This window comes from Primulina eburnea, chromosome 6 (assembly GCF_022965805.1).
Source record: "Primulina eburnea isolate SZY01 chromosome 6, ASM2296580v1, whole genome shotgun sequence".
In the NCBI taxonomy this organism is placed as follows: domain Eukaryota; kingdom Viridiplantae; phylum Streptophyta; class Magnoliopsida; order Lamiales; family Gesneriaceae; genus Primulina; species Primulina eburnea.
In genome coordinates, this window is record NC_133106.1 from 30,599,233 (window position 1) to 30,611,910 (window position 12,678).

Here is a 12,678-nt window from a genome sequence, read left to right on the forward strand (position 1 = left end):
TAACAAGAATTATGATTATTTTATGTTACATAAGATTATTTCTCTTTCTATTATCTGAATAAATATTATTGTTTGAATCATCAATATATATGTCAATTTTTATAAAAATTCGACGAGCATTAAATTATTTTTATATTTCCAGCATGTGAATAAAAACATTGTAATTTTTATTGTTATTCTAAAAAGTGAGAATAGGTTTTTTATCAAGTGAGAATAGGTTTTTTTTTTGAATGACTATATCAACTATTATATTATTTTTCGTAGATTTTAAATGACTTTTACTATCAAGCACTACTTTAATTTCAATATGATATGGAAACAGTATACAAAAAACTTAAAATTAATTTTTAAATTTGGATATAACACCCTATAATTAGAAACTAAAACAATGGTATTGGTGTTATTTTCTTTAATTTTTGTTATAATTTCACGTAATTCTTGGACTTTTTATGTAAAAAAAAGCCTTATTTTAAATTGCAAATTAAAGATTTGAGGGAAGCTCAAAGAAAGCCCAATTTCAAGCAATAAAGCATGTCAATGACCAACTTAAAGTTAATAATAGCAACCGAAAAATTTGTGGCTCCTTGAAGATCATTTGGCCGGCTTAATTGACAACTTCATTATGACATTTCCTCTAAAACACTATCAATTTTTTTTTTTTAAAAATGATTTATTAAAATTTTAAAATATGGTTTTCATACAAGCTAAAATAAAGTATCAGGTTCGAAATCCAATTATAATATATTAAGATCAAGATTCTTTAAAGAAAAAAAAATGTCAGAAAATATGTTCTGGTAAATTTAATTTGTTTTTCAATAATTTATGAAAAATTTAAAACATGGTTTTCATTAAGTCTGAAACGAGACATTAGGTTCGAAATCTAGTTATAACACCTAAAATGTCAGAAATTATGCTTCTAAGTAAATTTGATTTGTTTTTGAAATCTATTTATTAAATGTAATTTATTCAATATATTATTTTAGAATCCGCCTACAACCTCGCCTCTACTAAATTCAAACCAATGTCTAATTTTGTAAACATTCTTACATCAATGTTTTATGTTTCACGATTATCAAAATCCAACTTCGAAACGATAACGATTATGACGATAACCGACAACGAATTATGTTGAATAGTTTGCTTTATCAATGATATTGTTACAAGTCATTTTTTTAAAAAAATTAAGTATCTTTAAACAAGACCACAAGGCCCTTCCCATTTCCTTTTAGACAAAGGGGACAAAATCTTCGGCTATAATCTCTTTTCAATGTTGGAGTCAAACAAGGGAAAAGAGAATATGAGACTATTCAAATATTTCGTTAATTATTTAATTTTTCCTTTTTTTCTTACAAATTTATTACTCGATTTTTTTTAATCCGATATTGGTTATATATTATTATATTGCATACGTTTTTATTCTGTTTAAATTAGTTCACTACCAATGTACCAATTTCTATCTAGTTATTGAACTAGAAAAAGAATTATGAAGAGTGTGTTTCATGTGAAACCGTCTCATGGATCTTAATATGTGAGATGAGTCAACTTTACCAATATTTACAATAAAAAGTAATACTCTTAGCATAAAAAATAATACTTTTTCATGGATGACCCAAATAAGAGCTTCGTCTCACAAATACGACCCGTGAAACCGTCTCACACAAGTATTTGTCCAGTATGAAATATCGATATTTTATTAAAGGAATTACTCATTATATTTGTTTGAACGTAAGGGTAGTTATCATCATATTACATTCCCGAAATTTTTAATTGTCTTTATATTTTGACAAAAATTGTGTGAGACGGTCTCACAGGGTTGTATTTTGTGAGACGGATATCTTATTTGGATCATCAATGAAAAATTATTACTTTTATTTATAAATATCGGTAGGGTTGACACGTCTCACAGATAAAGTTCCATGAAACTGTCTCACAATAAAGTTCTGTGAGATCGTCTCACAAAAGACATACACTTATATTTTTATAGATTTCACATTCTCAAATCAATTTTGGACAGTTGAATTACGTTGACATGAACTCAACCTAAATGACGTTACATTTTAAAATGTCTGAACTTTATTTTTCACTGAATAATTAAATTTTTTTCTTCAAATACTCTCACATCTAAAGTCTAAACTCCCAATTATCCAAAACCGAGCTTCCTCTACCAACAAGCTTTGTAAAATATTCCTTTAACATTTTAAATGTAAAGATTTCAAATTAAATAATATTCAAACCAATATTCTATATTCACACAAATATAAAATTTGAGAATCAAATATATCAATAACAAATGGCAAAGTCATAGATTGACCAAGAAACACAAAAATCGAGTGAACAAATGGAACAAAGCTCTCCCATAAAGAACAGAAGTTGTAGCTGTTTTTTTCAAAGGGAAATCAACCTACAAAGCCAAGAACCTCTCTCTCTATCTCTGTGTGTGTGGGGGCATTGACTGTAATTTCTGGTTGAATAAGTTCCACACCTTCTCTTTCATGCAAACAGTCCCTTTTGCTGACTCTTGCTGTTTCATCTCTCGAGCTGAGTTATGGAAGACGAGGAGTCCAATACCGCCAAAAAATGCGCCTCAAAGACCAAGAGTTTTACGGGGAATCGAAGTGCTCATGCTTACCATTATCACCACCAGTTGTTGCAGAGTTCCAACAGGCTTGCTTATGGCTATGGCTATGGCTTTGGTTATGGTTATCAGAATCTGCACCAAACTTACCCAGCTTTGCTTCCTCTGCCTCCGAGTATACCTCTTCATCTCACGCTAACCCCACCTTTTCTTCAAAACCACAGCTTTGAATCAAAAACCCAATTCCGGAAATCCTCGTTGGAGAAAAATAATCCTCGTACCGCGACTTCTTCTGATTCCCATGTTCGAGATTTCTCGGTTTCTCAGGGTAATTTCGTGATGTTAAATTCCCTTTTTACTCGTGTTTATTGATTTTTTTTGTTTATTCTCTTTTGTGTGCTGGACTTCAATAAAATGAGTGTGTATTGCAATCATGCGTAGTAATGTTCGAAAGTGGATAACGGAAAAGGTGTTTTGCGGTCAAAAGTGTGAGTTTTTTTAACTGTTTTTAAGGCTATATGGTCATGTTTATGCTTTCTGCTGAGGTTGTATTGATAAAAAAATTGCGTCAGTGATGTTTAAGTTGCTTCGCTAATTCCATGAAGTTTGCAGCTGAAATTGAGATCCAGAAGAAAATTAGTCTGCCCTTTGATGAGAGAAATGGAAGAAAAACTGCGGATGCTAAACCAAAAGTATTGGCTGTTGCAAGAAGGCCTGACTCCGGCGGGGTGGAAGGGAGGGTTGTTAGCCTCCTTGCCAATCATTTCTTAGTCCAATTCGATCCATCACAACGAATTTTTCATTACGATGTCGAAATTTCTCCGAATCCCTCGAAGGAAATTTCTCGAATGATCAAGCGTAAACTCGTCGAGGAGAATTCAGCGAGACTATCCGGTGCTCTCCCGGTCTATGATGGTAGAAGGACTATCTATAGCCCTGTACAATTCCAACATGACAGGCTTGAGTTTTATATTAGCCTCCCTATAGCTGATGGTAAACCGGTTTTAATGTGTATAGAATCGATTAATCCGCAAGAAAATATGCAACATAAGATTTTTCGAGTTAGTATGAAGCTCGTCTCAAAGTTTGATGGCGAATCCTTAAGTGGCTATTTAAATCAAGGAGATGGTATCACTCCCCTTCCCCAAGAGTATATCCATGCATTGGATGTCGTATTGCGGGAGAGTCCAACAGAAAAGTGTATAGCGGCAGGGAGGTCATTTTACACGAGTTTGATCGTTGGAGAAAAAGAAATAGGGGGTGGAGCTGTTGCACTTAGGGGATTCTTCCAGAGCTTAAGGCCAACACAACAAGGCATTGCTCTAAATGTAGATTTCTTGGTGACAGCTTTTCATGAAAGTATCGGAGTGATCCCTTATTTGCAAAAGCGCTTTGATTTTATGCATGATATCTTTCAAAACAAGGCCAGAAGTTTGACTAACGAAGAGAGGAAAGAAGTGGAGAAAGCAATTAAGAACATTAGGGTCTTTGTTTCCCATAGAGAAACTGTTCAAAGATACCGAGTTTATAGCTTAACCGAAGAAGTTACTGAAAATCTATCTTTTCTTGATAGAGATGGGACGAAACTAGAAGTTGTTGGCTATTTCAAGGATCACTATGATTATGATGTGCAGTATCGAAATTTGCCTTGCTTGCAGATTAGTAGGAGGAAAGCATGTTATCTACCTATGGAGCTTTGTGTAATTTGTGAGGGGCAGAAGTTTTTGGGTAAACTCTCGGATGATCAGACTGTGAAAGTACTTAAAATGGGTTGTCAAAAACCTCGAGAACGCAAGAAAATAATCACCAGTGTTATGGAAGGATCATTCGGCCCAACTAGGTAAAATTACCAACTTATGACATTTTATGGATGGTATTTTGGCTCGTGATTAATCCATTTGTTCTTCTTATTTTTGCAGTGGTGATCATGGAAAAGAATTTAAACTCGAAGTTTCGAAAGAAATGACAAGATTGACCGGTAGAATTCTTCAGCCTCCCAAACTCAGGCTTGGAAATGGTGGTCATGTAAGAAACCTGACTCCTTCACGTCACGATCGACAGTGGAATCTTTTAGATAGCCATGTCTTTGAGGGTACTCGAGTTGATCGGTGGGCGATTTTAAGTTTCGGTGGCACCTCAGATCAAAAGTCTTGCATTCCAAAATTCATAAACCAGCTATCTCAAAGATGTGAACAACTGGGCATTTTTCTCCACAAAAACACACTTGTGAGTCCAATCTTCGAGTCAATGCACGTCCTTGGAAATGCGAGGCTTTTGGAATCTAAACTCAAGAAAATTCATAAAGCTGCCTTCAACAATCTTCAACTGCTTATCTGTGTTATGGAGAGGAAACACAAAGGATATGCAGATTTGAAACGAATTGCTGAAACGAGTATAGGAATCGTTAGCCAGTGCTGTTTATACTCGAATATTGGCAAGTTAAGTACACAGTTTCTTGCGAACTTGGCCCTTAAGATCAATGCCAAAGTTGGGGGCTGCACTGTTGCACTTTACAACTCATTACCTTCTCAAATCCCAAGGCTTTTCAGGCAAGACAATCCTGTGATCTTTATGGGTGCGGATGTGACACATCCCCATCCGTTTGACGATTATAGTCCCTCAGTTGCTGCTGTTGTTGGAAGCGTGAATTGGCCTTCGGCAAACAAGTATGTTTCAAGAATGAGGTCCCAAACGCATCGACAAGAGATTATTCAAGACCTTAGCACAATGGTAGGAGAAATATTAGATGATTTTTACGAAGAACTCTCAAAACTTCCACAAAGAATCATCTTTTTTCGAGATGGCGTAAGTGAAACACAGTTTGAAAAAGTTTTGCACGAGGAATTAGAAGCCATTCGACATGCTTGTTCAAGATTCCCGAGTTATAACCCTCGGATCACTTTCGCAGTAGTGCAAAAACGGCACCATACTCGGCTATTCCCTTATGATCAGACCGATCCATCTTTCACAGAGAATCACTTCTCGGATGAAAATATACCTCCTGGAACCGTGGTGGATACAGTGATAACTCATCCAAAAGCATTCGACTTCTACCTCTGTAGTCACTGGGGTGTAAAGGGTACGAGTCGGCCTATTCATTACCACATTTTGTGTGATGAAAACGAGTTCACGTCCGATGAGATGCAGAAGCTGGTTTACAATCTTTGCTACACATTTGTTAGGTGCACCAAGCCTATTTCTTTGGTCCCTCCTGCATATTATGCTCATCTTGCTGCATACAGAGGACGGTTATATCTTGAGCACTCGGATTCAAATGCCTCAAACCGAACATCCACTGTTTCTAGGACATCACCGGCTAAGACAACACCTTTGCCTGAACTTGCTGAGAATATTAGGAAGTTAATGTTTTACTGCTGATATAAAATTCCCTCTTCTTTAGTCCACTATTATACCTTCAAAGTTTAAACTAAAAGATGGTGAATTTTCAAGCTTATTTGCATTACTCTGGACTATCATATCTTAAATCCAGTTCAATTAAACTCTTTTGGCATAATGTGCATGCATGATACATGGCCACTCGTGTAATGTCTAATTAAAAGAGGATATGGAAGAAAAAAGTTTTGAGAGTTTTAATGCAATAAGTGTGGGCCAAACTGAGTCCTTAAATTTAGAAGTTGCAAGGCGCAGTTACCAGTTCATTTAATGCCAGTCAAACCACAAGTCTCTTCATTTTGAATTCTTCCGGAATTTTAGTATTTTATTCAGTATGTATATCCAAAACTTTGTGGCAAAAATTTGTATGAGATCGTCTCACGGATCGTATTTTGTGAGATATATATCTTATTTGGGTCATCTATGAAAAAATATTACATTTTATGTTAAGATTATTATTTTTTATTGTGAATATCGGTAGGGTTGACTCGTCTCACAAATAAAGATTCGTGAGACCGTCTCACAAGAGACCTACTCAAACTTTCTTTTTTCTTTTCAGATATAATGTGGGATAGTTATTTTCAAAAAATTAGTTTGACCAAAAGTAGGGATGTAAATGAGCCGAGCTGTTCGCGAGTTTTTCGGATCTCGGCTCGTTAAAAAGCTCGTTCGGGCTCGTTCGTTAAGCTTATCGAGCCGAGCCCGAGCCATATTTTGGGCTCGACAATTTTGTTGAGCCGAGCTTGAGATTAATGATGTTCGGCTCGTTAGCTCGTGAACATGTTCGATAATAGGTTCGTGAGCTCGAGCTCGAGCTCGGCTCGTTTAGCTGGCTCGTGAGCTCGAGCTCGGCTCGTTTAAGTGGTTCACGAGCTCGGGTTCGAGTTCGGCTCGTTTAGGTAGAACGTGAGCTCGAATTTGATATAATTAATGAGTTATAATATTAAAATAATTATGTATGATAAATAATAATAAATTAAAAATTAAAAATCTATACATATTATAAAAGTGTGAATTAAGGTCAAAGTTATTTGTTTTTATTTGCTTGTAGATGAAGTGAACATATATTTTTCACAAAATATTAAATTGAATATGATTTGTTTTATTTTGTAAATTTATAATCTTTTGAATGAGTTATATATGCAAGAAGTTTCTCAGAAAAAAATTAATATATACAAATTTAATACTTCCAATAATATAGTATGAAATATAAAAAAAATTATGTTATCTTAATTTTCAATTTTTGTATTTAAATAACATATTGCATAAATATGTTATATCATTAAAGAGTTGAACACTTTTTGATAAATATAATAAAATATTAATTAAATCATATTTTGTCAGTTGTCTAGAAGATAGAATAACCAAAATTCATTGATTTTATTTGCTTGTAGATTAAGTTAAAATATTTACAAAAAATAAATATAATTTGTAGAATACTGAAATAATAAAATTCTTTGATTTTATTTGCTTGATGAAACAAATTTTTTTTCTACAAAACACTTAATTGTGTGGAGATTTGTAAAGGCATCAAATAGAGAAGAATTATTAATTTATTTAGATTGTGCTTGGATAAATTGATTTCAAATTTATGGATTAGAATTATAATTTTATTGTTAACAATGAAACAATATATCAAATCTTGAATCTACACATTACTTATTTACATATTATTATTTATATAAAGTAGAATAAATTTCAAATAACATTATTATTTGGTGGACTTGAACAATATCATAACTAACATGAAATACTAATATATAAACATGAAATGAGTGGATTTGAAGTTTATGATGTTACATCTCTAAATAACAAAAATACATTTGAATGTATTGAAATCCATGGATTTGAAATCCTTCCAATCAAGAATAACCTTAGATTTATAACACATAAAATTTTTTAAACAAATATCTTTTGCAATCATTTTATAATACATATAGTATAAATTATATTACATTGAATTTCCTACGGATAATGCTAAAGGTACAACTAATATATAGTACTGCGATATTTACAACAATTATATCGTGAGATTTTGTTATTATCTAATGAGATTTTATATTTAATTTATCATGAGATTTTGATAAATGAAATTTCTATTGATTTTTTTGAAATGTAAGAATTATTGTACAAATTTGGTTGCACATAGCATTACTCATTTCTATCGACTAATATAGCATGAAATCATTAATATATAATTTTTTGTAAATTAATCTCTTCTGATCTCATTTCTTTAAGAACAATTATTAATAATAGAAATGTATTTTCACGTGCGTCGCACGTATCTTTACCTAGTTATATTAAAAATGTGAATGTTATGGCAATAATCACTAGTAGAAAAATCAGATTTTACTTCGGCAGGCTTTAATTCGGCAATAATAAATTACGAAGTAATACATTACCAATAACTTCAGTAATAACACAAGCGAAGTAAAATAATATATTTTACTTCGGATGTTTAAAAACACGGGCTTCACTATATTTTTTTTATTATATTTTACTTCGGTATATCAATGTTGATGAAGTAAAAAAATAAGAAAAATAATTTCATGCTGAAGTAATAAGATGAATCGCGCAGATTAACAAAGGAAACTAAACTATGCTGAACATTTAGTGACGGTTTGTCATTAAAAATCGTCGCTGATTTAATCAGCGACGGTTTGTCGCTTAAAAACCGTCGCCGATTTAATCCGCGACGGTGTGTCGCTTAAAAACTGTCGCTGATTTAATCAGCGACGCTCTTTCCAAAAGCCGTTGGTAAATGTTCGAGCCGAGCTCGCACCGAGCCCGAGCTTCATAACTTCCGAACGAGCCGAGCCCGAGCTTGAAACCAAAAGCTCGTAACGAGCCCGTGCCGAGAAAATAGTTGAACGAGCCGAGCCCGAGCCTGATACTGTTCGGCTCGGTTCGGTTCGGCTCGGCTCATTTACATCCCTAACCAAAAGTATACCTTCAAAATTTTCCCGATACGTTTAAAGTCAATACAAGTATTTTGCAGATTCAAGATTTTGTAAAATGTAACATGCAAGAAGAAATTTTTCAGAGGTGGTTTGCTTTCATTCATGTTAAACCTTGGGATTAAACACACTATTTCATATAAATATAATCTAAAAAAATGATTAGTTATTAATTCTCTTGCCTGATGACAAAATAAAATGACTAATATTGCATCCATGAAGACTAGGCCTGAACCTCATTAATTAAATAAGTATAAAAACTCATGTGAGACTGTCTTACAAGTCAATTTTGTTATACAAATATTACTTTTTATTGTAAATATGAGCATGATTGATTTATCTTACTGATAAAAATATGTAAGATCGTCTCATTGAAGACATATATTCATAAATAGGTAAATGCATTTATTCATGTGAAGGTAGTACTTTGGTTAGATTATCAACTTGAGAATGAGTTCATTTTCATCATGGTTACATGGACAATTGTATCATAGTAAAATTGTCACATGTCTCGTGTAATACAAGAAAATTTGTCAGATGATGAGATAAAAATTTTGTACACACGTGCAGGTGACAGTTGGATGCAATTATGTATTATATTATATGGTAGGGAAAAAAATGGTTTTGGACACATATCTTGAAGAAGCACAACAACACTGCTTAATAATTAAGTGTTATGGATGGGAACTCAAACCTACCATCATTGAGTTGAGATTAATGGAGCTTGGGTTTTCGTTTTCATGAAGGATAAAAAGACATTTTTAGTGCAAAGATTATGACAAAAACTTGTGTGAGACGGTCTCACAGATCGTATTTTGTGATACTGATCTCTTATTTGGGTCATCCATGAAAAACTATTATTTTTTATGCTATGAGTATTATTTTTTATTGTGAATATCGACAGGGTCGACTCGTCTCACAGATAAAGATCCGTGAGACCTTATCATCATCTAACCAAATAATGATTTGTTTAATATGGCTCAAAAGTTGTTTATCTTCGCTCGAAGTTAAGAGTAGATATCAAGTGTATAAACTTGTATTTATATGATATCAGAGAGTCTTAAGTTTGAAACGATATCTCGGGTTTTGATGATCAAATTACTAATGATAATTAAAGAGGGAAACGAGGGGTGTAGGTTTGTGTAAGGGAAAGTATTAAGAGTACATCCTTTGGCAGTGGGAGAATGAAGGGTCATGAAACATATAAAAAGGAGAGAGAATCCTGAGAATGTGTCATTGTTACAAATACGAAAAGTCGCATTCTCAATTTAAGAATGAACAGAGAGAGGCGCAGAATCTAGGGCCATTATTGGGAATCGCAAAACACATGTCTGACTCAATACTTAAAAGCGTGTTTCTGAGGTTACTTCCAGTAGATGATCCCCTACATTGTTTTATATGGTTTCCCATCACTAATCTAAGCCTTTCTCCATGCTCTGGAAAAGGGTATTTCTCTTATCATGATACAATCAATAGTGGTATTTTCTTTTTCATATAAATTCGTGTGAAACAGTCTTATTAATTAATTTTATATGAAATATATTTTATTTGAGTCACACATTAAAAAGTAATATTTTTTGCATAATATATATATATATATACACACACACACATCGTCTTACGAATAAAGATATGTGAGCTCATCTCGCAAGAAACCTGATCTTTATTTTATATATATGCAGACACGTATGATAATGTAGATAAAATTTGAATTGATCTAACAAAACTAGAATTTTTTTTAAAAAAATATTTATACATTATATTGAAGGTAAAAATATTTGGGAAAATTATTTTTTGGTCTTGTGGTTTTTGTAATATATGTTATCAAATTTCAATTTTAGTCCGCTTTTTCTTTGGCAAATTTTATTTATTTTCCAAACGTTACATGACATATGGTGTCACAACAATATTCCCGACGAAAAATATTAAAATTACAAAAAATCTGATGATGCGGACTAAAAATGAAATTCAATAGCATACAAAACTAAAACGCATAGTAATAAAAAATATTTAAATATAATTTTATTTACTTGGTGTGTGTGTGTCTATATATATATATATATATATATATATATATATATATAAAGCAAACAATATTGGTTAATATTGATACGCAATGCACATATGCACAATATTTGAGTATGGCGAGCGTGACGTGCCAAAACGTAAAAACTAACTTCATATTATAACCATAATATCTTGCCAACCTACAAATTTGAATTGATCTAACAAAACTAAATCTTTTTTTAAAAAAAAAAACAATCTGTAAATTACATTGAAGTTATAACAATTTGGGAAAATTATTTTATCGGTCTTTTACGAGTGTCTATTTGATATTTTAGTATTTTATATTGTCAAAATTTTAGTTTTAGTCCGCTATTTTTGTTTTTTTTAGCAATTTAAGTTATTTGTTCTATTCTAACGTAAAGTCACGTTTGTGTGTAGTTTCATATCAGCATTCTCGACGAAAAAATATTAAAATTACAAAAAATCTGAAAATACAAAACTAAAACTGAAATTTAATAATATAAATGATCAAAATACTGTTTTACTAAATTATTTGTTTTCTCGAACTTTTGAAAATTTACGTGTAGAATCACACACACACAACAAGTAGGACCTGCGCAAGCAGAATGATAATGAATGTGATTGAGAAAAGAGAGAAACAAAACAAAAGCCGAATAAAGTCCACACTTTCTTTTAAGTGAGATAAATAAAGGGGGGTGGGGGTGGGGGTCGGGGTGGGGTGGGGTGGGGTGGGGGGTGGGCAGCTTCCGACTTCCAATCAACTCTTCTGTCTCTTCGTATTTCTTTTTTGCTTTGGTACTATAATAATAATATAATATAAATATACATATTATTTCTAAATAATTCCATTTTGTCTGTCCCTACAAATTATTCATCATAATTAATAATAATATTATTATATTCCATGGCCAACTTGAACTAATTGGCGTATATTTATTTTGGCTATTAAATTATATTATATTTAAATCTATTCTGATTATATAATAATGATAATAAATGAGTTGTGCATGCATGTGTTGGCTTGCCGTGCAATAATATTTCTCCCAGCTCCTTTTTCTATCTGCAGAACAATGCTTCGCCCCACCGGGGAAAAAAGGACCACTTTTAATTATTTTTATTTTTTAAAACTTTTATGTGATTCCAATAAATATTTCTTTATGAATTTTATTTTATCATTGTTATCTTTTGTGTGGTAATCCCAATCAATATGTTTTTCAACCATCCTCCATTCATGAAAATATTATTTATCACAAAAATCTTTTGTGATCGTCTTATAGATCAATTTTGTGAGACCGATTTCCATCTCAATACAACGCGTGAAAAAATATTTTTTTTACTGTCAATTATAGAGCTAATCAACTCGTCTCACAAGATATTTAATCATGATTTAGTTATCGACCATCAAACATTTCAACAATTTTCGGTGACATGTCATCATTTTTTGGTATCGCATCAACATTTTAATAAAAAAAATTGAGATTGAAAGAAATATAAAATAATGTATTCAGAATATATATAAATTGATTGATTATTATAATAAAAATGGAAAAAACATATAAATTAAGCTAAAATATTCGCAATATAACTAGAAAGATGTTTTAAATACCACACATGAGTTACTGAACATGCGAGTTTGATGTAGCTCATTTGGTACCTTCGTATCCAAGAATCAACTAATCCGACTCCGTATTGTTCACAGAGATTCGATTCTTCCTTTTCAATATG

At 32.2% G+C, this 12,678-nt stretch overlaps 1 protein-coding gene across 1 annotated transcript; it reads left to right on the forward strand.

Annotated features, from left to right (window-relative positions):
* Positions 1-2,343: 2,343 nt before the first annotated feature.
* On the forward strand, positions 2,344-6,040 carry LOC140834190 (protein argonaute 7-like). Its single transcript, XM_073198877.1, has 3 exons — positions 2,344-2,903; positions 3,188-4,415; positions 4,495-6,040. The coding sequence occupies exons 1-3, from the start codon at positions 2,546-2,548 to the stop codon at positions 5,951-5,953; spliced, it is 3,045 nt and encodes a 1,014-aa protein (XP_073054978.1). The 5' UTR covers positions 2,344-2,545; the 3' UTR covers positions 5,954-6,040.
* Positions 6,041-12,678: the final 6,638 nt, after the last annotated feature.

Bases quoted from the DNA above. Each gene is read 5' to 3' on its own strand.
- LOC140834190 (XM_073198877.1), top strand. From the start codon at position 2,546: ATGGAAGACGAGGAGTCCAATACCGCCAAAAAATGCGCCTCAAAGACC. The intron at 2,904-3,187 runs GTAATTTCGTGA...TGAAGTTTGCAG, and splicing joins AGATTTCTCGGTTTCTCAGG to CTGAAATTGAGATCCAGAAG. The intron at 4,416-4,494 runs GTAAAATTACCA...TTATTTTTGCAG, and splicing joins GGATCATTCGGCCCAACTAG to TGGTGATCATGGAAAAGAAT.